Source organism: Corvus brachyrhynchos, unplaced genomic scaffold (assembly GCF_000691975.1).
Source record: "Corvus brachyrhynchos isolate BGI_N302 unplaced genomic scaffold, ASM69197v1 scaffold202, whole genome shotgun sequence".
In the NCBI taxonomy this organism is placed as follows: Eukaryota; Metazoa; Chordata; class Aves; order Passeriformes; family Corvidae; genus Corvus; species Corvus brachyrhynchos.
This window is the reverse complement of record NW_008238132.1, coordinates 6,787,314-6,814,054: the sequence shown is the minus strand read 5'-3', so window position 1 is coordinate 6,814,054 and position 26,741 is coordinate 6,787,314. Positions and strand designations below refer to the sequence as shown.

Here is a 26,741-nt window from a genome sequence, read left to right as displayed (position 1 = left end):
TGTAGGTACCTTCTAACTGAAATATATATTCTATATTCCATTTCGGACCATTTGGACAAAAGACATTTTTCTTTAAATGCCACCGTATGTTTTTCCTAAAGAAACACACACATGCATGCATATTCATTCCATATTTATGTATGTAATAGTATTTACCTCATTCCCATGTCATTTTTGGCTGCTAGCCTAAAGGTGTACCCCATTGCTGGTGATAGTTTAGTGATCCTATACTGCTTCTGTTGACCATAATAACACTGGCAAAACTCTCCATTTCCTTTTCCCTAAAAAGGAATAAGTTAATCATATTATTCACCTAATTACATATGCATGCATCAATTAAAGTACACACAAGCATGAAGTAAAATAATTTTTTGAAATGAAATATAACTCAAGAATCTCCATATAGTGAGGCAGTAGCATATGAAACTTTGTATTTGTATTAAATTAGAGGCTTTTTTCCTTCCTTTCATTTCCCAGTTCCTTAGGGCTGAAAGAATAAAGGCCATGAAGATTTTGCAGCTCTGCCATTTCAGGATAGCCGTCCAGGTAGAGACTGCAAATGTTTGCAGAGCCATAGCTGATCCATCCACTTACTAAAAAAGAAAGACTGTTATAGAAAAATGATCCTTCTGTGTCAGCTCTTGAACACAGTACTAGACTACAAGTGAAAAAGCCACTATTAAGAGTGGCAGAACCACGCAATTAAGATCCTTTTATCTTATATCCCCTGAGAAAAAAAATTGAGCAGTAACTGTATTTTAATAATTGCTTCAGGAATTACATATTTGTCACACGCCTCTAAACAGAAGTCTTAATTTTCACACAACTTGACATGCACAGACACATACAACTACTTGAAAAAACTACAAGACTAAAAATAGAAGAATAACTTGCTTACTTCATCCCATTCTAAAAGGTAACTGTGGATTTTGGAACCATTATCACAAGATGCCTGTAACAGGAAAACAAGAAAATTAGAACTCTAACTTAAGGCCACTTAAAAAATGCATGTATGGGCCAAACCATGACAAGAACAGTGGAAGGCAAATGAGGCTCCCATTATATGATTGTTTCACTTGCCAAGACAGTCCCAGTTCAGTCTCCATTCAATGAATGCTTGTTTCATGTTTATGGGTTTTTTTCCTAACTTGGATCTTGAAAGGCACTGGGGACTGAACTCAGTAACTTTATCTTAAAAGACTCCTTGCTTTTCTGTGAGTCCTTCTCTTTTTACTCAAGCCCATATTTAACACAGTAAATCTATTTCCAGTCAGGGAACTGTGACTGAAATGAGATTTGACAAAAATTGTCAGTTTCAATGAACTGATATTTTATTGGTAAATCCACAACAATTCTGAATAGTTTAAAGTATTTATTTTAAAGGCTGTGAAGCAATTCTTACCTTCCACTGAAGAGTAAGAGAATTTTTGGTCCGATTAGTTATCCTGGGAAGATTTGGAGTATCAGGTTCACAACTCGCTGTGGTAAAACTCTCTGCTTCAGATGGGCTCCCCTTTACACAGTTGCATTCCACTTGGACTCTAAAGTGGAAGAGTCAATAACATTTTGCTTCAAAATCTGTTTTCCAATGAAAACCGAGCATTTGGAATTAAGTTACTGCCTTGCTGATTCATTAGTAAAATATCACTGTTATAAATAAATAACTGGGGGAAATATCTTGGTCAATAGAAGCAATAAGAAGGAAAGAAAAGAGTCCTTTACTTCGGATGTACATCATTACCATCAGTCGACTTTAGTCTCACAATTATATTTGAAATATGTCTGTTATTAGCTGTACTTTGGCTGGAAAATAATGGTAGCATTTTGCAGGCTCATTATCTGTTGTAGAGATATTAACTGATATTATGAATAATTCTTCTGTAAGGGCTTTCATCAGATGAGCACAACAAAGCTGTTGATATATTTTCAGAGTATCCTCTGCACTCCTTTAAGTGTCCTGCTGAGTGTGTTCACCTTGTCCTTTCCTTTAGTAAGGCTGTGAATTAACTCTCCACATACTTCAAAAGAGTGAATCCCTGCTTCTGTCTCAAAGAGAAATGGCTTGTTTTTCAAAAAGCTTGTCTCCAAAAGGAAATACATGATTATCATCTGGCCTCCCTCTGCCCCCTAAGCTGTGCAGCTATGCCTTGCCTCTTTTTTGGGTCAATGGCACATTACTTTCTTCTGATTCATCTGTTCCTTTGAAAAGAACCCCAAAACCAAAACTCTCCAAAAACCTCTTTCCTCTGATCACCAATATAAGATCTGAGTTGCCAGCTTAAGAAGATACAAAAATCCTGATATATTTTTGATGCATCAACAGCAAATCACAGGAAATTTGGCTTTATAGATTTCACAGACAGCGAGGAGACATTCCAACAGTGACAAAAGTAGAACACAAAGTTGTCTGTGAAATCTACATACAGTTGCAAGTATGTAATATGTCAGTTATCTTTGTGGTTGAGTCGTTCCAGTCTTTGTTGATTTTATGCAGTGTTCATACTGGCAGAATACTGTTTAGGAAGAGCTTGGATGGCCAAGCCACTGATTCCCATGTATTGCCTACAACAATCAGAATTAAGCAAGAAAAAATCTGAATGTAGCCCAATAGAAGAGAACTAAACAGAAAAAAAATTTCTAGGCACTGACCCTTATACTCCATGAATTTTCAACTTCAACCTTGTTGGATAAAATATATAAATGCCACTAAAATAGGAACAAAATCACAGGGAAATACTTCCACGTGAAAGAGCTTTGAGCCAATTTAACATTCATCCTTCTCCTGACCTTGTGCTCCAGGCAATACAGAGGCTCAAATTAAATGAGGGCTGTGATAAGAACAGACCAACCCTCTTTTGCTTTCAGTTTGGCAACCAGGACAACACTCTGGAAAACCGCTCTGGGAGGTGTAGACCCCTTCACACCAAGGACTGAGAACCTAGCTCTCCCACTTGAGCAAATGTCAAAAAGGCTACTGTACAAGGCAAATCCTATCCTAAACCTGATGTGAAAGGAGGCAGAACATTGTTAACTTAGACCCCTACTATGACACACTTCTGTTCCCTGTGCTTCTTACCAGCTGCCTCTAAATTGCTTTCCTTGGTCAGTACACAGGGATCTTCAGGTTCTCCACACAGTCAAGAGAGGTAAATCCTTCACATGCTGGACATTCAGTCATGTCTAAGAAGGTACTCTCCACATGCCATTATCTCCTGAAAAGGCAGTTCTTCTAAGGAGGCCTTCATTTCTGCCTTCACAATGGTCTTTTATTTGTAAACTGCTGTATTCACACAATTTTTTTTTTAAACCAAGAATCACAGAACAGTTTGGATTGGAAGAGACCTTTAAAGGTCACCTTGTCCAAACTCTCCTGCAATATGCAGAGACATCTTCAACTAGATCAGGCTGCTTAGAGCCTTGTCCAACCTCTCCTTGAACGGTTTCCAGGGATGGGGCATCCACCATCTCTCTGGGCAACCTGTTCCAGTGTTTCACCACCCTCTTCCATATATCTAGTCTAAATCTACCCTCTTTTAGTTAGAAACCATTATCTCTTGTCCTGTCACAACAGGCCCTACTAAAAAGTATGTCTCCATCTTTCTTATAAGCCCCCTTAAGTACTGAGTCTTCTGCAGGCTGAACAACTTTTGTGGCCCTCCTCTAGAGCCACTCTAAAAGGTCACTGTTCTTCTCATGATGGGGACCCCAGAGCTGGACGCAGCACTCCAGGTGGGGTCTCAGCAGAGTGGAGCAGAAGGGCAGAACCACCTCCCCCTCACCCTGCTGGCCACACTGCTTTTGATGCTGCCCAGAACACAGTTGGCATTTTGGGCTGCAAGTGCACATTGCCAGGTTATGCCCAGCTCTCCATCCACCACAACCACCACACTTTTCTTGGCAGGGCTGCTCTCAATCCCTTCATCCTGCAGCTTGTGTTGGTACTGGGGTTGCCCCGACCCAAGGGCAGCACCTTGCACTTGGCCTTGTTGAACCTTACGAGATTTCCATGGTCTCACTGCTCAAGCTTGTCCAGGCCTCTCTGGATGGCATCCGATCTTCAGGTGTGTCAACTGCATCACTTGGTGGTTGACACTGCAAGCTGCTTGGTGTTTTCTGCTGGAAGCTCACTCGATCCACTGTCTATGTCACTGCTGAAGACATTTGACAGTATCGGTCCAACACAGGCCCCTGCAGGACACAACTTGTCACTGATCTCCATCTGGACATTGAGCCATTGATCACTGTTCTGTGAATGTGACCATCCAACCAATTCCTCATTTTCCAAGAAGGATACTGCGGGGGACTATCTCAAAGGTCTTACAGAAGTCCAGATAGGTAACATCTGCAGTCCTCTTGTCCACTGATACAAGTCACTTGATCATAGGCCACTTGGTTCTTCAGGCAGGACTCGTCCTTGGTGAAGCTGTGCTGGCTGTCCCGAATCACCTCCCTGTCCTTCATGTGCCTTAGCATGGCTTTTAGAAGGATCTGTTCCATGATCTTCCCAGGCACAGAAGTGAGGCTGACAGGTTGGTAGTTCCCACAGTCTTCCTTCCTACCCTTTAAAAAAATAGGTGCAGTGTTTTCCTTTTTCCAGCCACACAGAACTTCACCTGGTTGCCATGACTTTTCAAATATGATGGAGAGTAGTTTGGCAACTACATTACCCAAGTCCCTCAGGACTCTGGGATGCATCTCATCAGGTCCCATACACTTACATACAGGTCCCATACACTCACCTACAGGTTCCTCAAACCTGTTCTTCTCTTACTGTGGGAGGGACTTTTTTCCCCAGTCCCCATCCTCCTGTCCATCCACTGGAGAGGTGTGAGAAGAGAGGCTGCCAGTGAAGACTGAGGCAAAAAGGTTGTCGAGTACCTCAGCCTCCTCCTCATCCATAGCTACCAGTTTGCCAGTTGTGTTTGTTCGGGAGGATACGCTTTCTCTGACCTTTGTTTCTGGGTGACAAAGCTTTAGAAGCCCTTACTCTTTGCATCCCTTGCCAAGTTCAGCTCCAGATGACCCTCCAATATTTTAAAAAAAGAGGGAAGAACAACACCTAACCCCATCTTCCCAACCCTATGCTATTTCTTCTGACCTACTGAAGTAGTCAATTCTGCTAGAAGGGTAGAACTACACTGAGCTGGGGGCATACTTTGTTGTGCATATGAGGTCAGGGTCACTGATCTACTGGAGCAAAGCAAAAGCAGTATAATGTGACCTTCGGGTGGCCAGGCAGGGAGCATCTTCCAGGGCAAGGTACTTTACAGTGCTGCTTGTGGAAAATTGAAAAGTAGCATCTGTGCCCGGCTCCAAGGACAGAAAAAGGCCACTGTGCTGGCATAAAGGAAAGAGCATGGATGTAGGATGGAGATGCACCAATCTTATGTTGTCCAAAATGGACTGAGTGGACAGCTACGCCAAAAACGTTGATTTGTGACTCTAAAGAGGGTGAGAAGTGGTAAAGACCATCTCTGAAGACTTAGGCAAATACACAATGAAACTTTTAGAACATTTCCACTGAATTTAATGAAGAGAAAGTGAGATACTCACTTTGCATGGTAATCAGTTGCTGGCCTGAGATCATTTACAGTGACTTTATTTTCTTCTCCACTGGAAAGAGATACAAGTTTGTGTTAAAGTCTACTTCAGAATTCCATACATTTATAAAAAAAGACATGTATCATCTATCTCAGTCAATACACCTTCTATGAAATATATTTGCTAACAGTTTGTCTTTTGCTAAATATAGCAACACGTAAATGCATTTACCTTTGAATTTTAGAGGCTTCTTGTGTTATTCCTGTTCTTTTGCCCTGGTGGTTTTGGGGCACTTTTTTGTTTGGTGCTTTCTAAAAAGTAGCAATTATTTTCTTCTTTACTTAGTAGGACAAGCTGCATGTGAATCCATGTATGTTATTACTCAAAAAAAACCATTTAAGTATTGGAGCCCACAGAAGCTCAGTCCAGTCTTGCAAAAACAATTATCTAAAACTGTACCTGACTGCATATACCTACTTGTTAGAGCCTAGGAAACAGAAAAGGCACCAAAATAACACCTATTAGTCTGCGCTTGCTGACATCAGCTTATCTTAGCAAAGGTCATTTCTCTTCCTCTAGTTTCTTGGATAGGGATACTCAACTTGTAATTACATGAAATTCATGGAAGGTAACTAAGATAAACTAGCTATATACAAAGGTTTATAGCTATTAGAGAGCTCTATACCCTTAACTCTAAATTTTACTGTCATATCTCTCCAAATCGCAAAAAACTGACTGAAAACCATTGTGTTAGGAATGAAACAATTGGAGAGTTTTGTTTGCTTTGCTACTGCTATGAGTTGTGTTCTGTGTGAATTTCCTTTTTTTTTTCATATAATAAGACTGTCTCTTACAAAGAGCAATTTTAGGGAAGGGAGGGATAGCCTTACTGGGAGCAGGAGCATGTGCTGACATAAAAAATAATAAATAAAATTAATTTTTCTCAGTACTTGCATGTCTCACTATTTGAGAATCCATGGTGTCTAGTGGAGCTGGTTGAAACACAGCAAAAGTGGTACTAAAATATGCCTCCAACATGTAAGAACATCCGGTTGATGGCAGAGACTTCAGTAATAAAATGAAACAAATTCTACTGAAAAAAGATAGCTAATTTCAAAATAGAAGTTACCCAAAACTGCTAATTGTTTAACTTCCTGGACAACAAGCAGATTTTTAATGAGGTTTTAAGCCACATATTTCAGTGCAGCAGTGATTAAATAAAAATAGCCAACACCTACATGTACACAGTTCTGTACTTTCCATCTTTTCCAGTACTTGAAATCATCACTTCATAAGTATAAACCTCTGGTATGTCATTCTTGTCTGTGTCTTCTCCGGGATCACTGCATGGAGGAGACCACATCAGCAGTGCTGTTCTTGCCTGAATATCCGATACCTGTAGAAACACAAAGTTTTGAGATCTCCACCATTTAAATGCTATTGTATATAAATGTTACTTTGCCACAAAGGATCAAGAAGAGAAAAGAAAGTCATATACCACTACCAAATCAGAGTATTTATACTGATACACTAGCTACTAACTAGTTTTTACAGATGAAATCAGGCTGGAAATGCAAGGAATGCCATGAGAGAAATGCAATGCCAGGCTGGGGGCTGAGGGCAGAGACAGCTGTCGGTATCAAACGCCACCCAGTGGGCTGCTGAAACATGGACCAGAGCTTAGGCAAGGCACAGGAGATGGCAAAGCACATCCTGGGACATCGGGCACTTCATTAAATCATGCTTCTGGCACCTTTTTCTCTGAAGCCACAGGGACTATGACTTTTTAATACCTTCTTGTTTCTTATGAAATATATAGAGATGAAGGCATGCTCACAAGGTCCATGTACATACACATAGAGACAATATCCTGAAGAATTTCTGTGGTGGTGTTTGCCTGCACACCCCAGTCATTGCAGAAAGCCTGGATACGAACAGTTGGTGTGACAGAAATAAGAGTATAACCATTGTGTGTGAATGCAACATCTCCAGCTATCCAACTAGTGCTGGCCCCAGCAGACTAATCATACTAAAGGCAGTAACCCTTGGGTGGGTTAAATGGAAATGGAGAATCACAAGGAGACTCCTGAAACACAGAGGTCATCAGCTTCAAAGTGTAGAGGTAGCAGGAAAATTTGTAATGGGGTTGAGGGGTAAGAGATGCTGGAGTAGAACAGAGCAATGATCAAAACCTGGCCTGACAGTGTGAGAAATTGCCCTGCCAACCACTGCTGCCTCCATCCAGGCCTGATGGACGCTGTGAGTAGCTGCACCCTAGCTGGTGCAACAGCAGTTTGGGGTGCAGCAGGCACGGACTCACAGCTCAGGTGAGTGCATGTGACCTGGTGGAGAGTTTTCTCAATGGCCTTTGGATTAGCAGATTGTAGGGAACAACAGATTATAGGGAATAATGCAGTTACACACAAAGCTACTGAAGCAGCCACGTCTTCCAAAGGAGATGCGTGACTAGGGGCGCCCACACTCCCAAAAGAGTGGGTGCTGCAAGGGGCTGAGGATGCTCATGTTTTTGTAGGTGAGTGCACAGGTGCATGCAGGTGATTACACATTTTAAGGATCTGTTATAGAAGAATGCCTAGAAATTTGTGGCTGTTCTTAAGTATTGCACATCTGCTATCGTGGTTTGTATGTTGCACCCACCTACTGTTTCCAATCTTTTATAAGAGAACTCAAAACACGTTTCATTATATGAAATGACTAGTTTTACAATATGACCATAATATATGTCTATTTTGGGAATAATTGCTTTTGAAAATCTATTACTTGAGTATCAGAATCAAAAAGCTATCTTCACAACTGGTGCTCTCAAATTGCTATAATCTACTGAACTAAAAAACTGAATAGGTCAGCTTCAAGAATGAAGTAGAGAAGACATGACTTACTGACAGCAAACAGGAAGAAAAATCACACTATGTGAGCTTCAATGTCTTGGAAACAATGTCACCAAACTGTTATGCACTAACAGGACTGTACATCATATCCTAAAAGGGATCAAATGCTGGTAGGACTACACACTGAACTTTATCTTTAAAATCTGGTAAGAAAAAACCCACTACTATCTTGATGCAATCACAAACTAGACTAACACTATCTATAACCACCACCAAGTAAAATTCTAGCATTTCTGTTAGTCTTTGGAGTTGTGGGAAGCATCTGATCAAAGTTCCCTCCTGGACAATCTTTACCCCATCCTCCTGAACTGCAGCAAGCGGCAGGAGATCCTGAGGGAAAGAAATGCAGGTTCCTCAAGGATCTACTGTACTTCAGGACTAGTAGATGCATTTTAAGATGATCTGTTCCTAGGTTTAGGTGCTTTAACAGTTGAATTTTTTTCCCTAGTGTCCAGGCAGTGTCTCTCTTACTACCAGCTATGCCTACTAGTCCTAGCCATCATGGAGTTGAACATTAGATCTTCCCTTCCTTTTGCAGTTGTTTCTTATGCATTCGAAGACTGTTAGCATTTGAGTTTCCTCTCACCTATCAAATCTGATCATTCCCACTGTTCTCCTTATCTCCTACTGATTTTCTTTAGTGCTTTGCCCAGAACTGCACAGAACACCCCATCTAACACTTTGCTAATGACACCTGACAGATTACATTTCCTTCATACACAGGATATTTTCAAAAAAACCTCTGTGACAAAAGGAAAGAAAAAAGTATTTTTGAAGAACCAAGATTTAAGATCAGAAGAATCCACTACTATTATGTGCTCTGAGACACTTGGGAGTGGCTTTTTCAAAAAACTTGGCATTACTTATTACTTTGTATGCTTATGCAAGCAGCTGATTCTGATTGCAAATCTGAGCACCATGTACTTCTGCAAAGCAGAGTATAATACTTGGGTCAGGCTCTAGCACTGTGGAAACAAGAGGTGAGCATTAGCAATCCAGCTTGCCAAAGTGAATCTCCTCATTAAGTATGTTACACATGACATTTGGGTCAAACAAAAGAGCAGTTTTAGCATGTGCAATCTGGATTGCATTCACAGTAACCCAAGATACTTAACTGTGAGTAAGGTGCATCACATGCCAGAAGTCCGCAAACATACACAGAACCAGAAAGTATCATGTTCTCCAAAGGGATTTACATGCTACATAACCAACCCTCAAATTCTGAGCTCTTACTGCCTCTTCTTATTAAATACTCAGCCTTCTGCATCATTCTTCATTTTGGTTTTGCCTTTTCACGTCTTCTCTTCTGCTTGCTTTATTTGGTTAACATACATGACAGTTGGCGAAGACTTTGCTCAAACACTGAGGTGCAATCTGCAGAACCACTCCAATTCACATCTGGGTATAAATAGTTCAAGACCTCCCTAAGTAGAAGGGTCATCTTGTGTCAGTATCACGTTATCAACTTGACTTAACACTGCCTTGTGTGAAAGGATGAGGGATTCATATGGGGAAAAGTTCAAGGAAATCAAAATCCAACAGGAGTTTGGAGGCAGCAAAATTGATGCATCCCATACTGCATAGAACTGAAAGGTATTTTTGAATGAAAGAACATGATGGAGACCACCACCTGATTTAGATGTGCATGCCCTGAACCCAAGCATTGAGACATGGGACAGCCCAGGACAGGTTACAGCCTTCAGCATTCCTCCAGGCTTTCTGGAGCAGAATATGGTGCAATGGACACTGCACAGTACAGCACCCTGTATGATCATCTGATTGTACAGCCACCACTACAGCCAGCACTGCCTGTGCCAGCACTGTTCACCGAGAGAACAGAATACTGATGATCCATCAGAAACCACAGTCCTCATAGTAATTCCTTCAACCAAAACATTAATTCAAAACCTGCAGGTATATTTCTGATAAGAACCACAAAGAGAAGGTTCCTGAAAGACAGAACAGTGTCCTGGTTCACTTGTGGGAAAGTAAGGAAAACATTTCCTTGATGAAACTGTGGGAGGGTTGCCTGTGATCCTGCAAGGCCCAAGCAGGTAACACAGACTCCTTTCACATCACACCACACTCCCCCAAGCTGCAACATCAGCTAGTCTTCCACCCCCTCACAGCCCTGAAAGTCCCTTGCCTTCCTAAAGCATAAGCCTCTCCAAGCGCTTGAAGTCTGGCTTTTTGCCTTGTGTACACTATGTATCTGTAGCAGACTACCACTGCCTGTGCCTGTGATGTCTTCTGAGGCCTGCAGAGATCGCTTGTTGCACACAGCTCCATGCAATGATGTTCAAGCAAGGACACGGCAGGGAGGGGAAATAGTGCGCTTGCCTAAAAGGCACGGATGGTTCAATGTTGAGGGCAGAAGGAAGTGAAACAAAACACGATAGCACTGGCACTACATTGTTTTTCCCTATGTCATTAGCAACACAGCACAGGACCCCACCTGTTGATCCATTCTTCTCAGTCTCATTCAGAGAGAGTTCAGAACTCCCCTTGGCAATGCAGCCATTGATAAGACCCCAATTTCAGACAGCTCCCACCTCTCCATGCTGCTTAGCCACCAAAGACACAGGGGCATTGAAGACATGTCAACCCATTCTGATGCTTGGACACCGCAGGACACCAACTGTTTAGGACTTCCTCTATACAATCCCTGCTCAGCACTTGGAGAACCACAGAATCACAGAATGGTTGAAGTTGGAGGGGACCCCTGGAGGTCATCTGGTCCAACTCCCGTGTTTAAGCAGGGCCATGTAAAGCCAGCTACCTGGAACTATGTCCAGACAGCTTTTCAGTATCTCCAAAGAGGGAGTATCCACAAACTCTCTGGGCAAGTCGTGCCAGAGCTGTCATCCTCACAGTGAAAAAGTGTTTCCTGATGTTCAGAGGGAACCTCCTGTGTTTCAGTTTAGGCCCATTGCCTCTGGTTCTGACGCTGGGCACACTGAAAAGAGCCTGGCTCCATCCTCTGTGCACTTGCCTTGCAGATATCTATATACATTGATAAGATCCCCTCTGAGCCTTCACTTCTCCAGGCTAAACAGCCCCAGCTCTCTTGGCCTCTCCTCATCAGGCTGTAAAGAAACATATGAAAGAAGAATCAAGACTAGGACACTAAACTGGGGTGAGGTTACCTTGCAAATGAAGGGAAGAAGATACATAGCTGATGAATGGAGGAAGTAGCTGACTGACTGGACAAACTCATGGCAAGCTCCTCCATGTTTGGAAGTTTCAGTTGTACGGACCATGCTACAATGGGGAATACAGTCTGTTTTTACTCAGGAAAGATGGTGGACTCAGGATTGTGGTGAAGATTTTTGGAAAAGATGTGGAAATCTTCACAGAAAAGTTGGGACCAGGGAAGGTCCAGACGATGAAAGAAAAAGACAGGCCTGCTCTAAAATGCAAGAAACTCCTGAATTTGGCAACAATGCTTTAAAGAGTATCTACACAAAAATATGCATTAGTTTTACAAACAGAAAAGAAATTGGTAGATTTTCAAGCAGGTAGCTCAGAAGTCCACTGCTGACAGTCACCTTCCTTGGTGAATTTTACGTCTCTCTTCCCTGGAGGTGCAAAAAACTCTTAAAGAGAAATAGGTCTTTTTTTTTCTCTACTTTGCAAATAAGGTTTTACAAACCCTCATTTTTGGTGATATTTCCAAAACCCTGTCAGGTATCTCTCATGCCTAGAGATATGTGGTGTGTAAAACTGTTTCCTGAACAGTTAAGACTAAACAAAGTTACAGGAAATTGAGAACAGATTCTGCAGTAAAATATTATGTTAAGCATCATATTCCATTAAGCAGCAGCATTATGCTACTGGCAATGTTACATATCTCTCTACGTGTTTTAAATAATTCTGTTAATACTGAGATTCACAGAGTAGCCAGGAAGAATTCTGCACAGCAAGTATTAAGACAGTTTTAATTTCATGAATGTTAATACACTAAAAATTACTTCAGTTGTTTACAGTAGAGTGACAGGAAGTTAAGTGAATTTGCTTTAGTATGGAAAGTTAAAGACCCTTTAAACTTGGGAGAGAGAAAAGGAGGTGTAACTGTGTAAAATAGCAACAGATATATTCTGATTTTATGGAAAGCTTTTGTTACTTACCACTGGCTTGGCTATATTAGAAAGCAGTGCTTCCAGTGCTTTTGTTTCTTCATCCTTTTCTTAAAAAGTAAATCAAAGCAAAAGAGAAAGTACCCATGAATATTGTGCAGTAACTTTACAGTGAAATAGCTTTTAAAATTCAACAATTGCACACAGTAGAAAGCATTTATGAAGTAGAACATCTTGCTAACTTGCATTCATCTAGGGCAACATAAACGCAAAAAAGCTTCTGAAGAAGTTGCTAATATAAAACTATTTCTAAAGCCCTTCTACGCTTTATGGAATACAGAAAGCCTGGTTATCATTTATTAATGTATAACTTTAAACCAACTGCTGCTCTGAAGAACTTAAGATCCTGGATATTTTCCACAGATTTCTCTTTGGATGTAGATGCAGTCAAGTTACAGTAGTTTAAATGTGTTACTGCACATCAGCTGTAAGCCTACTGGTAACACTACTGGCCTCCCTCAATTGCAAGGGAAACAATCTACAGTGTTTTGTGTCAGCTGAAGGTATAGCTGAGCTTTATAAAGGATTTAGATTTTACAGAAAGCGCTTTACCTGCTTTTCTCACACAAAATTTAAATTTTATTACCTCAATAGTGGGAGTGAACAGGCTACTCAGTTTTGAATCTGTGGCCAGGCATTTTTAATTCATTTAACCTGCCTTAAAAGAAACATAAAAGAAAAACAAAGCCTAACAAAATTCTTAAGAAAAACCAAATCAAATCTATTTACAACTTTGTTTCTAAGATGGTTTATGCTGTTGAAACAAATCCAATGCTCTTCTGACTTGTATGACAACTCTAAGTCACTGACTTCTGTTTGACAAGTCAAAGTCTCAGTACATAATTTTCCCCAATGTCTCCTGAAATAATTTTGAAAAGTGGACTTTCCCATTTTTCATATAAAATACTTCTAAGGAAACATCACCATAACTTTTGTAATGTGTAAACAACAGTACATTTTATCACTTGTGCCTTGTTAAAGTTAGCTCACAGATAAACACCAACCAACAGAAAGTAAACTGAAGCCAAGACAAGATGCCACTCTGGAGCTACAATGAGAAGTATTCAAGTTTGGAGCCATAGTTTCCAGCTTCTGACTTTTGGCTGTATCTCAAATGTGACCCTTTCACAGGGAATCATCTACAAAAATTTTTAAACAGCTCTCATAGGTTGAGATTTCCTGGTTTTGATTAGATGTACTTTCTTCACAATTTTTTTGGTTTACAGCAATCTATTAGCACAAAATTATTATCTCAAAGCAAACTTCAGAGAATTGAGAAAAACAATGGTTTATTTCCCTTAGCATCACCAGTTACAGTTCCTTATTCTGAAAACACTGCTCTTAGCTGATGACAAGTCTATGATATGTTCACAATCTGAGGGTCTATGCCAGAGACCTCAAACTTGCATAGTGACACATCATCAGATTTGACAATGACTGTATTACTGAGTGAGTTCAGTCCATCTATGAGATCACAAGCTTTCCAGTGAAATAAAGATATTATTAATAAGCACACCCCCTACAGTAGTGTCTTAGAACACATGAACTCACAGGGACTAACGTGAGGACCAGCCTTTTTCTACAAGGGCTTTTCAACAATGAGTGGGTAGGGATAGGCCAGTTTTATATAATGGCAGTATCTCTTTTACAAAATATTCTTTATCAAGTTGAATGTATGTTACCTGATTCAGACACTTGATTCTTTCCATGTTTTCTATAATATCAAGCAGGCCATCAATAGTCAGGGATTTCTTAAAACCCGAGCACTCCGAACAAAACAGAGATTTTTGTTGAGTGTTACGAAGTATGACTCATAATATTTTCTCAAATGTACATGGAGACCTCCATACCAGCAGTTTTTGTTCTCTCAGGCCCACATTCCCATGTGACGAGCAGGTTGATCACCCTTAACTCCATTCTACATAAGTCAGGGCAGTTACAGGCTGCTACTCCACTGCAAGACTGTCAAAGTGTAGTGTTCTATTTACAAATGTTATGCTCAGCCAGACACTGGACTTGCATCATATATTAATATGCGTGTGTATGCAGTATTTTTGGTAACACTTACCTTCTACTTCTGAGTCTGTCTGAGAACTGCTTTTTCCTTTACCCAAAGACTTGCATTTGGTAGAACCTGTGCTTATACCAGCTACATTTTGTCCTTTTGTAAGTCCATTAGGTTCACTTGTAGGAGAAGGACTTTTCTGAGGAGATGATGGAGGACTGTTTAACTTATCCTTCTGAGTTCCATGTCGATCTTTTAACTTTTTTTGTAACCTTTCATATGTTTTACTTGACCTTTCATCTCTAAAGTTGGATCTTCCATGAGCAGGCAGAGTATCTAAATGAAGGAAGGACCAAAAAAATCATTAAGAACAGAATCTAATTAAAAATCTACCTAAAAATGCTATGTGAGTTAAATGTGCACCTGTGTGTAAAACTGTATCTCTACTCCTATTTGAAAACTGAATTGTCCAGCAGGTGAACTGATACACACTAAATGGACATTAACAATATGTTAGGGAAGAAAGTGTAATCTTTCCTTCTCCCATCTTTTCTCCACTTAAAAATTATTCTTGAAGTGTTTCTATAATCTTTATTGAGCTGTAAGGTACAGGGTAAAGTCTATACAGAAAAAATGTGCTACATTATTACACTGGAGGGGGCTTGAGCTAATGTTAAATTTAAAAATCCATTATTTTAACTTTTGGAATGCAACTAGAACTCTAATACTTTAATGATGCTTCAGCAGGGATCAACAGGGAAAACACCCATAAAAGCATAGAAACATAGAACCTATGATCTATGGGGCAATGGAGAGACACTAAAACACTGAAGGCAGTACTGCTAGGCCTTGTAAGTGCACTATACTTGCACACAGCAACCCGAGGCATTGCTGCAGCAGCACCAAACTCTCATCTGTAAGTCAGAACTGGCTTTGGAAAAAAGTCAGTACCAGAGTACTGATAGCATTAAACTGCAAACTGGTGGACTCTTCTGTCCAGTTCTAACATTTGTATTCATTTCACCTTTATGCTTAGAAACAATTTAATGACTCAAGATTTAATATACCAAGTCTTTCCTCAGTGTAACCCTGCTTATGATAAATGCTGAAAGCTTTAAAACAAAATACATCTTTCAAAATCCACAGAATTTGCTCATTTTCAGTTAAGTTGGATCAGTCAGTCAGAAGAATACATTATTTGTTATTCCTTATGAGACAGGAAGTACTGAAAATAAGATCAAATAAGAACTTCCTTGCAAGGATAAAAATAAAAACAAACTAGAGAACTTCTCAATTTCTGTTTTTTTTTTTTTTTTTTAAAGTCAGCTTAATTCCCAGAAAGTTTGACAGACAACTTCTAGATAAGCTATATCTATTTAGAAATGTGATTTTCACTACCTTTAGAGAGTTCAGTGCTCCTGTCAGGGAACTACTGTACTCTATGAGCACCTGGGTTTTTTTGGGGCTTTTTGGTGGGGGCTTTTTGTTTGTTTGTTTTTCCTTAAATTTAGATTCCTGAAATAGGAGCCTAACCGTGGGTTTTGACTTTTGAAAGCTATAGCCAAAGTCAGATATCCAGAATTAAATACCAGATATGTAGCAAATAAATAACAAATTACAGTATTAATCCTTCAATTTCCTAAACCCAAGGGCATTTTACATATATATTAAAAATAAAGAAAGCATAAAAAATCCCACTTTATCAATATATTTTACATTAGCAGTTTTGCAAATTATCACTGAATTCATACTTAAAGTGAAATAACCTGGCAGCAGAAATCTAAAAAAATATTATTCTATTAAGAAGTATCATTTATCTTTGATGCATTTAATTATCATACTCCAATTTCTTAATTTAGCAAACTAAAAGCAAACAACTGCCATCTACAAGAAATCAGGAAATTAATAAAACTACAAATAAGCACCCAAAGAGCATCTAGTAATGTACTGTTATCAAAGTAGTGCAAGAAGAAATAAAGTACAACACAAGAATATAGAAACACTAAGAATTCCAGGAAGATCAAGACATTGGTATATTCTTATCTGACCGCTTCATACATCCTGACTATTTAAGCTCACAAATTAGATGAAGGCCATTTTTAGATTATTTTAATGGTATCACAGAATGTTGAGAAGTTGTGTTCAGCCTTCTTCTCCACAGCTTCTAGCTTTTTCTAAAAACAGCAACCTAGAATTGCTCTCTGAAAGTCTTTCAAGGTTGGCACCTGCCTTATCTAAAGAAAAGCAAGTCTACCAGACATGTAAATATTAATCTAACAATCCAGCCCTGAGCTAGAACACAAACACACTGCCACCAAACCATAGTAAAGGCAGATGTCAATAGCACTACCAAAGACAGCTTAAACTACTTTATTAAGTTTAGGTTAGTGGCACTTCATTACTCCAATTGGACTTCAAAGGGACAGTCAATTAAATGCATACAGTTTTATGAAAAATGGACCACTTTTTTCCTTAATCAATACTAAGAATTCCTATGTCATGGTTCAAACAGGATGTTTGCAAGACATGAGATCTCAGAACAGTGCTCAGGCATGGAATTAAATGCTGAATCACCACACACACTTTCTGCATTGCTTTCCTGGGACAATCTGATACATGTAAGAAGTAATCTCTATGTTTAGTGGATCACTGAACAGACAATGAAATAAATTAAAAGAACTTCTGGTATAAAAAACTTCAGCCAAATCAAGGCTGGTATCCACATACAATTTTTTGTGTATGACTCCCATTCAAGCTGTAAGTCTTGCTTGACAAAGCCCACACAACAATGTAACAGATGCTGGAAATGAGCAGAACATTATCCCCTTTGACAAAACTTGCAATATCTGATGAGCTACTTACCCACATCCCCATAGACTTGTGAAGTGTGATACTGTGGAATGTACTGCGTTGCCATGTCACCGGCTCCAGTCACAGGTGAGTATATGTGACGGGGTGGAGGGGGTATCATGGCTGGAAGAGGAAGGAAGCCAGGCAATGGGGGATGTGGAGGCCTGTGTATCACTGTATGACCACCAGGATGGAATTCTGGAGCCTGGGGAACCACCACAACCCTTCGAACACCGTTATCCTCAATGACCTGTACAGTGAGAGACACCACACACCAAAAGAGAAATGACAGTCTGAAAAATACGTTTTTATAGATCCTTAAACAAAATCAGGAATAGTAAGCCCCTTAAATCTGATGAAAGGAAAACAGGAAATAGCAAGAAAAAAGAAAGGGACAATAAAGGGCTACCTATTTTAAGTGTATTAACTGCAGCAATGCAGCAAGTTCTCAATGTGGTGGGGAAGAAAACTGTTAAAAAATATCTGAGAGTATCTAACAAACAACCTGGTATATTTATGGCACGAGCCTAGCTTCTCCTAAGGGTCCTGTTTCCACCCTCATTCACACTGCTTGTATGTCTCATTGCTGTAGGATTTGCTCTACAGCATAACAACTAGATTGCTCCCTAGAAATGAACTGGTGAACTGACAGACCTCGCTCTGCATCAATAGTGAGAGAAAAGGCAAGAAGTGTCTGGTTTTTGCTGTCCTCAACTCAGCCCACCAACACTAACCCAGGAGACACTTGTCATATTGGCCCTGCAGCAGCCATCATCTGCATCAAGCTGTTCACAAACAAACTACCAGGATGGCAGTCAGCCCTCTCAAAACTCCTTCACAAGTCAAGTTCTAAAATTTTTTTCCTTCTCCTCCCCCTATCCCTCTACCTGTTAAGAGGTCTTGAAGCCTGAAGGAAGCCACATGCTACTGAGAAAATGGAGGCCTTTGTGGCAGTCTCTGGCAGACTCTGTAGTACAGGGGCTTGTGAAAAATTAGCAATGGGAGATGTGACAGGACAGCCTTTGTGTGAGGTATCTGAGCGTGGCCCTTAGCAATGCTGCCAGAAGTGCCAAGCAATGGCAGTAGCATATGCAATCCCATGGTGAGAATCTGCAAGATGCATGGAGCTAAGGAGTGCTGAGCATGGTACTTGTAGCACATCTGGGCTGGGCAGCATGTGGGACTCTGGCGGAGAGCAGGCACAAGGGAACAAACCATACGAAGTACTGAAGCAGAAAATGCTTCTCAGTAAACAAGGGTGGGTCATCAACTAGACCAGAAACAAGGGTCTGCCCCTGATGCACCTCACATCATTACCCTCTCTAAATGTTTGTAAATTCACATAAATACATGACTGTTGGTGACAGATGATCTTGGCATAATTTGACTTGTGTGTATCGTAGTGTCAGTAACTTTAGTGTAAGGGATGCCAATGAATAAATTGTTCTTCATTTCCTAGTAAAATGCTGTAGAATAAAGTCACAGCAGAAACTGCAATGTAAGGTTTTAGATGAAACATTTATCCAGAAAAGGGGAGAAGAAGAATGGAATATCATGACTACATTCAACAGCAGGGGACAAAGCAACCCTATGACATAAGTTTTCACTGACATTTGAAATGAGATGGGGACATGTACACATACACCAATAAACATCCTGGTGCAACAGGAACAGATCAATAGATCAAAACTCTTGGTGCCAAGCTGCTTTCAGCTCCACTGTTTAAGGTAAATGGAATCATGCTTGGCTAGATTTAGCCCTGCGCCCTAGAGTGAATGCTTCCATCAAGTCCACAATTGAAAGCTCATTGGTTTTATCATGTCTCTGTTAGGGGTTGGTGTGCATCTGGTACATCTGGAACAGAGCTTCTGCTTTTGTTTTCTCTGCCAGCAATCTAATTTGTACATCCCCAAATTATCCTGCTAGCTGAACCAATGCAAGGTGAGATTGGTACAGGAAATTGTTCCAAAACATCACCACTGTGCTGAGAGATACAGTACTGTAGCTAGAGCTGCCTGCTTCTGGTACAGTAGAACATGGATATGCAACAACTTTCAGAAGACATAGAAGTGTGTACGCAATGGAGCTGATCCCACTTAACTTACATAAATAAACAGTTGGAAATTAATATGTTACTTAAGTGAATACAGCTTTAAAAAACATGCATACCATATGACTTTAAAAAATGGGTTATTTTCAGTACACAGAAATTGTCCTTGATTGGAAAAGAGTAATTAAAGACAATACTATTTAAATCTGTAACCATAGCTGTGTAGTATCCTAAAGGCAGAATACATTAGCAGTAAATACAACTAGAACTTCTGCTGCCCAATGAAATTCTCTAAACACTGAAATGTAGTTTTAATTATTTAAGTCCCTTTCGGTTACAAAATCCCCCTAAATACTGCAACTTACTATGATTTTATGAGTAGGCTCAGATTATGTAGGAAGCAGCTTCCATTAAAAAACAAACAAACTACTTAGTTTATAACTTGTTTCCTTGGGTCTGCTAATAGCCTAAGTAACTTGGAAATAACAATTCATAACAGCAGGGACCTTATGTTTAACAAGTCTGTAACTGTGTTTCCAGATCTAACATCTGCGCAATGGTAGGCCTCTAGCAGACAACTACACAAAAAAAAAAAAAAGTTCCAAAACGCAGTCAGAGCACCATGCTAAGTCTATAATTATAAGTTTAAAAAGTAAACAAGCTCTCTATTATCCCAACTGGGCTAATACAACGTGGTTCTGGCATAGGCCTGTTTGGTTGAGTGTAAATGTCACTGTAAAACTCACTGCAGACAGTGAATGTAGATGGCTTAAGAGAGGATGAATAAAGATGTGCTGTCTAGTTTTACAACTACAGCTCCAAAAGAAGAGGAAGGGAAAAGGAAATCAGCTCATGAATTGCTTTTTAGTTATGTGATATAAGAAAAGTGAATCTTTTATTCAGTGGTTATCCCCAACTTCTAACAGAGGACAGTACACTGTACTGTCAGTTCCAAACAGGAACTGAAGCAAGCAGAGACATAATAGAACTAAATGAAAATGGAGAGACAAAAGATGGTTATGTTGAAGCTCTTCCAGGCTGACAGCTTAGGACATTTAGCTGGTTTCCTATTCAACTCAAAATATAGCTGCAGCTGCTGACATTTAAAAATATAGTATGCTTGAAGGAACCATGGAAGTTTGCTAGGACTGAAGTAAGTCTGGGAAAATTCTTAGCTTGATAATGTCAGACTTTCCTGTTTGCAGACTACTATCAAATCTTCTGGCTTGTAAGAGGAACTCCCATCATAGACCTCAAAGTCTGCTATGTTTTGTCAGTAATTAACACTTCAGAAGGCTTATAAACTACAGATTTTCCTGGACTATGGTACTTCACTCAGATGAAAACAGCAGATGAGCTCATCCCACCTGTACTCTGAGCTGGACGGATGTGAGGCACCTTCAGTTCAAAGGTCAGAGCGCTGTGCTAAAACACCACCTGCTTGGACTAACAAACTCCAGTGAAAGGCTAACAAGTGGGCCTCAACAAGGCCCAGCCCTTCAGCACCCTCGATTTAAATTGTCCCCAAAGAAAGGATAAATTAATTAAAAAAATATTTTTCAGACTGGGACATGTTACACAACTTTTAAAATATGTACTTCATCAACTGAAAACAAGTAAGAAATACAGTGAAATTCCAATTTTCATTTAGCTCTAAACTTCTTTCACTTCTTTAAAAATGAATTCTAATAGGAATCAGGACTTTTTTACTATGACCTGAAGATATATGGACTTTGGTGATTATTTATAAGTAATTTTTCTTCTGACTGTCTGGGAACTCAACTACAAAGGATGCGTAGAATCAACTTATCAGCCAACTTCCAAGAGACAAAAGATAAAATCAGAGTAGTAGTCTGCCTGCCCTAACAGCCTTTTCTTTTGCTAGAGGACAATTTTTTTAAATGTTGTTCAGATAATTTGTCAAACATCTGTTGACATTGTGGGCTTTATTGTTATATTTTATGTGTTGTAGTCCTTTCTTCGTGTACACCACTGGATACCCACTAAGTCAGAGGTAGACTGGTCACAACAACAGAAGGTCTTGAGAGAGACTTACATCATGGGGAGTGGTATTCATCTGCTCTTATTTCCAGATCTGACCTACTAAGCCCTAGACTTGTTCTACGGGTGAGGGAAAGAAAGAGGCACCATCTAAAAGGCCACACATCTCATTATAATACACATGTCAGAAATATCCAAGAGAAATCATCCTTTTAATCTACTTTGAAGGATGTCCAGGTTATCTATCTCACATTTAATTTTCAGGCATCTAAATTAGGAATCACACAGCAGTGAAAAAATGAGAGCCCCATTTTAAGATAAGGGGTAGAAACACCTATTATATGATAACTTAGTCCCAGCAGACAGCTGACATTTTTTCCATGCTGTTTGCTGTACTTTTTCAACTGACCTGTTTTGCTCCTTATCTGCAGGGAACTGCCCAGACATGAGCTATGTACATGTATAAATTATATCGCTGCCAAGAGAAAACATCCACTAACACAGGAATCAGTACAGGTCCTGCACAAGCAGCTATTTGGGTCATGATTGCATTTTATATTCAGAAGGCATCTAGTACATTAGGATTCTGAACTCAGCAAGGAACTGTGCTTGTTACAGTCACGTACATAGTTAATATATAACTGAACAGGCACATACACTGCATGAGAAGTCTCCCATCTCAGAGATACTGGGGGACATCTCCTCTTATTTCCTTGATGACAGTGACTGAAACCGAAGAAATTATTTTACTGAATTAGTGATTATGGTTCCAATTCCAAAATTTGCATGAAAAGAAATAAAATAAGAAGTGAAGTGACATACCTGTGGGGCATATCCAGGAGGCACATAAATAGTAGGCACTGAACCATTTGGGGACATCATTGGAACCTGAGCAGGACCTAAGTGGGTTACAGAAATATTGAGTACAGCACCATTTAATAATGTGAGAAAGCTGAAAGAACATACTGAACTGCAAAATCTCTGTGAAAAATATACAAGATAACATGGATAAACAAAAGCAATGAACTGTACAGATAAAATTATAGCAAAGGGCACTCTTCGAAATCTGAAAACCAGTTGAACAAAACCAGAAACAAGCTAAAACCAAGTCCCCAGCAGGTATTTTTCCCATCTCTGTCAATAAGCTCACAGAAGAGCTCATGTCAAAACTCAACAGATGACAAATCAAAAGAAGTGTCCCAAGATGAAAAGACAATAAAGAGACTATAAACAAGAAGCAAACAAACAAAAATATTTGAAACAAACTGCTGAAACCAGACAGTATTCAGTTAAGAGTTATAAAGAAAATGACTTACAATATTGCTGGTTTTTACTATGGTCTTATAAACTAAAGTAGTCTCAGTACCACAGCAGTGGGGGGTGGCAAACAAGACACTAACTAAAGGTCCCAGGGAAAAGCCAGTGTATTACCAACTAATAAGTGTGCTCCAGTAATGGGAAAAGTCATGACAGCATGGTGATCCTTGTACCATACAAACCAAAAAGAAAGGAGTTTACACACACTTAGATAAATATGACACAATGGGAATGTGTTAAGGTGGCATTTGTAGATAAAGTATTGCCTGGAAAATCAGGTACCTTCAAAGAGCCTAGGGATGCAGTCACATAGTTGGATTTTCAAAAAGCTTTTTGTCAATGTCTCCCAAAGACTCTTAAAGAAGTAAAGCTGCCTTTGGTTAAAAAGGGAAAAGGTCTTTCCAGGAATAACTGATTGGAGAACAGGAAACAAAGAGAAGTAAATGACCAGCTTTTGAAGTCCTTCAAGTGACCAAAAAAAGAGTCCCACAGGCACCCAAATAACCTGTTCAGTGTACTAAACAAAGCTTCCAGAAAAGAAAATGAACAGCAAGGTGATAAATTGTTGCTATGTTCTCAGAGAGCTGTAAAGGATATCAAAGTGCTCAAGGACCAGATGACAAAATCCTAGAAGGAATAGTGTTGGTAAGTGCAAAATGATGCACCTGGACAAAACCAGAAGTGTTTATTTACAATGATAAGCCATAAATCAGATGGAATAAGCAGCTATCACATGGATTTCTAAAGAAATACCGGCCAAGTGCTGTTTAGTGGCATTCGCAGAAAGAAAGAGAACATTAAAAAATCATTACTAACAGAACAGGGAACAAGCAGAAGACATCATTATGCTGTGGTATAAATTCACGCTGTACCTCAAATCCTTGAGCAATGTGTTTGATTCCACCTTTCAAAAAGAACACACAGGATTAGAAAAGGACAAAAAAGAACGTTTACAGTGGCTTTCCACCTGTTTATCAGGAAATATTACAGAGACCAGGATTCTTCCACCAGAAGATGGTTAAAATGGCTGGCAGCAGAGAAACAGTAAAAGACCTATTTAAAAAACACCTAAAAATGGAAAGATAGATAATTTACAGCTTCTCATTTGCAAGAATCAGAGATAGTAAACTAATTCACCAGGTAAGTTTTAAAACAGATAAGGGCATTTCTCATAAAATGCACAGCTAAATTGTGTAACTCCTTGCTTTAGGAACACTGGAGAAACTAAAGATTAGGTTCAGATTGGGAGAGGTAATCTATTAAGAGCTGTAAAAAAGTAAGTATTACTTTTGTTTCAGGAACAAGGAAGTTTCTTCTGTGTGCCTGTCCTATCCTTATGCTGTCCCCTTTAGTACTTGATACTGGCCTCTATCAGAGCAAGCACATTGGTACAGGTTCAAGAGGGACATCTTTACATTACTGTGTTTTAAATACACAAGGGAACAAACACTGAAGTTTAATAATGAAAGAAATACTGAAACACAATATAATTTGAACAAGTTTTGTGACAAGACATAAGGTTGGGATTTAGATACTGTAGGCTGCATTCTCCAGATTTCCAATTCAGTATATTGAAGCTACCAAAAGTGTCAATCCAACTTAGTGCAGTTTCAGTAATACTTCAGAAAGGGCATTCATAGTTCCACCTTAAACTCTGTTAGGATCTGCAAATAGAAAGTACTAAGTAAATGCTAAGTACAGTACATAAGATTAGCATACCTCATTCTGATAAGTATGGACTTGACAGAAAAATAAAGGTACCTCTGTCCGAATGCCAAGAGCAGGGAAAAGGAATGAAAAGCACTCCTTAGAAAAGTAGCATGCAATCCAACTTGATTACACATATTACAGGAACTTCTTTAGAATAAGACACAGAAGTTTGTAAACATGTTACCTAAAAAGAATCACAGCTTTATTATCAACCAAATGCTAACCCACAACAGGGGGAGGGGGTGAAGAGACTTTTTAAGAACAAGGTCTTTAATGAATGATTCACTGATCTGTGCAACAGCTAAGAATATAAGGACTACAGTAAGATATAACTGAACAATCTCATTTGTTTTTGCTCATCTGAAACTCAAATGTTTCAGCAAAAGTCTCTCCTGAGTATGAAGTGCTAAAAAGAAATGAAAGTGAAAAGCTGCAAGAGAAACTTCAAATAGTGCATTACATTATTACAATAAATTCAAAAAGGTAAAAAATAATGGAAGCACATTTATTGTAAGCTGCCACTGAAGCAAAGAATGGTTTAAATTCTTACATAAGAAGGTGGATTGTATACAACTTGTATCTTGCATTGCTTACCTTCACTTTTTCTATAATGAGTACAAAACGCTGACACTTCCATTAAACTCACAATTTTAAACTACATAAGTTTCAAGTAAATGGAAAATTAAGACCGCGTTTACTTGAACTTCTTAAGGAACACAATGTCCTTGGGGGACGACGAAACTCACATGAGCAAGTGGTTTCTTTGAGAACTGGTGATTATCTGTGTTTGGCTGTTTTGTTTTAAGCATCTAGAGAATATTGTTTAACAACCTTTTCAAAGCTCACTTATTTAGCACTTTAATCTCTCTAACAAACACAGAGCAGTTATCTCCAATCCAGTACAAAGGTTGATCCACAAAGCCATTTTCAGCATACCATAATCTAGCAGTCACAAAAATAAAGGCATAAACTGAATGTATGAACCTGAAAAAATATTGCAGTGCTAGAACAGCGTCAAATCAGTAGTTTCAAAACTTGCATCCCACCTTTCACACTTTAAAGTACCAGAATTAATGAAAACATATTTTGAATATTCAAGAACTCTAATTTATGTCTGATTAGATTTCCAAGTGGCTGTGAAAAGAAATTTCTAGAGGGACATCCAAGGAAATAGTAAGCATGGGACAAAAAGTTGGCACACTTCACAGGTATTTTTAATAAACATTGTGTTTTACAGCAAGATTACTGATTTCTTGACAGGAAGCATATTACAACCTGAAAAATTTTATCTGAAGATAAAATGCTAATATGCTATAAAAACGTGTATTTTTTCTTTGCTAATGTGAAGATCTCAGATCTCCTTTAGTGAAATACACTGCAAGAGGAATTCTCATGCTTTTAGGTATTGGCTGGACTGCTGCATGGCAAAACCAGTGTGTTTTACCACGAGGTGAGAGTTATTATAAAGTATCAGCAAACAACAGCATCAGGAATTCATGTTAAGGAAACATCTAATTTTCCATATTGCACATAAATAGAATTGATTTCATTCAAATCACTGTCTAATGAATGTTGATGACTTGATTGCTGGTAAGGGGAGGTCTCAAATCTTTCATACATTTTCAGGTATACAAGTCCTCTTACAGAGTAAGGGGGAAAGAAACATTGTAGCAAATAACTGTGCTACTTATTATTGAAAAATGTCTCATCAAACTCACTAAGGGTTGATTTAATGGAACTGAACCCAAGAAACAGATGTTTCATCACATTTTCAATTAATTATCGTCCTAAAATCCCATCAACAGGAGGAATACCTCCTTCCCCTAGCAATAGCTGGTCAACTTCTCCAACGTGTCTATTTGAGCAGACTATAAAAACCACATTATGCTCATTACAGCCACCATAAACGTGTAGCAAAATTACCAGCGCTGCATCATCGCTAGGATCGTGACAAGCAGATCTAAACATAGTAACACCGAAAACCTGAGGATAACGCCACTCCTCGCCTAGCAGATACACCATTTTTTTTTTTTTTATTTCAACCGTGAAGCATCGCTCCATTATAAGCGGCTCATAAAAGCCCCGGCAAAGGTGCACACACCGGATTCCCAGCGCCAGGGCAGGGAATGCTCTTCCGGGGCACTCAGTGCCCGGCCCTGCGCTTCAGCACCCGGGCTCCTACGGCCTCCCAGTGCAGGGCGTCCTGCTCCCCTCACGGCTCC

The 26,741-nt window shown here is 39.4% G+C and overlaps 2 protein-coding genes across 10 annotated transcripts in view; one reads left to right on the top strand and one right to left on the bottom strand.

Moving 5' to 3' along the window:
* LOC103615159 (RCC1 and BTB domain-containing protein 2) overlaps positions 1-26,741 on the top strand; it is a 468,828-nt gene that overhangs the window by 204,081 nt on the left and 238,006 nt on the right. The gene's annotated exons all lie outside the window — the stretch shown is intronic.
* The window catches only part of FNDC3A (fibronectin type III domain containing 3A), a 112,075-nt gene that overhangs the window by 27,566 nt on the left and 57,768 nt on the right, over positions 1-26,741 (bottom strand). For all 4 annotated transcript variants that reach the window (XM_008633177.2, XM_017733611.1, XM_017733612.1 and 1 more), the window contains 9 exons: positions 22,315-22,391; positions 17,454-17,691; positions 14,655-14,927; positions 12,578-12,636; positions 6,780-6,937; positions 5,554-5,613; positions 1,403-1,541; positions 899-952; positions 157-281 (listed from right to left, as the gene is read on the bottom strand). In XM_008633177.2, the coding sequence (XP_008631399.1) occupies positions 157-281; positions 899-952; positions 1,403-1,541; positions 5,554-5,613; positions 6,780-6,937; positions 12,578-12,636; positions 14,655-14,927; positions 17,454-17,691; positions 22,315-22,391 (1,183 nt within the window). The remainder of the gene's footprint in view (positions 1-156; positions 282-898; positions 953-1,402; positions 1,542-5,553; positions 5,614-6,779; positions 6,938-12,577; positions 12,637-14,654; positions 14,928-17,453; positions 17,692-22,314; positions 22,392-26,741) is intronic.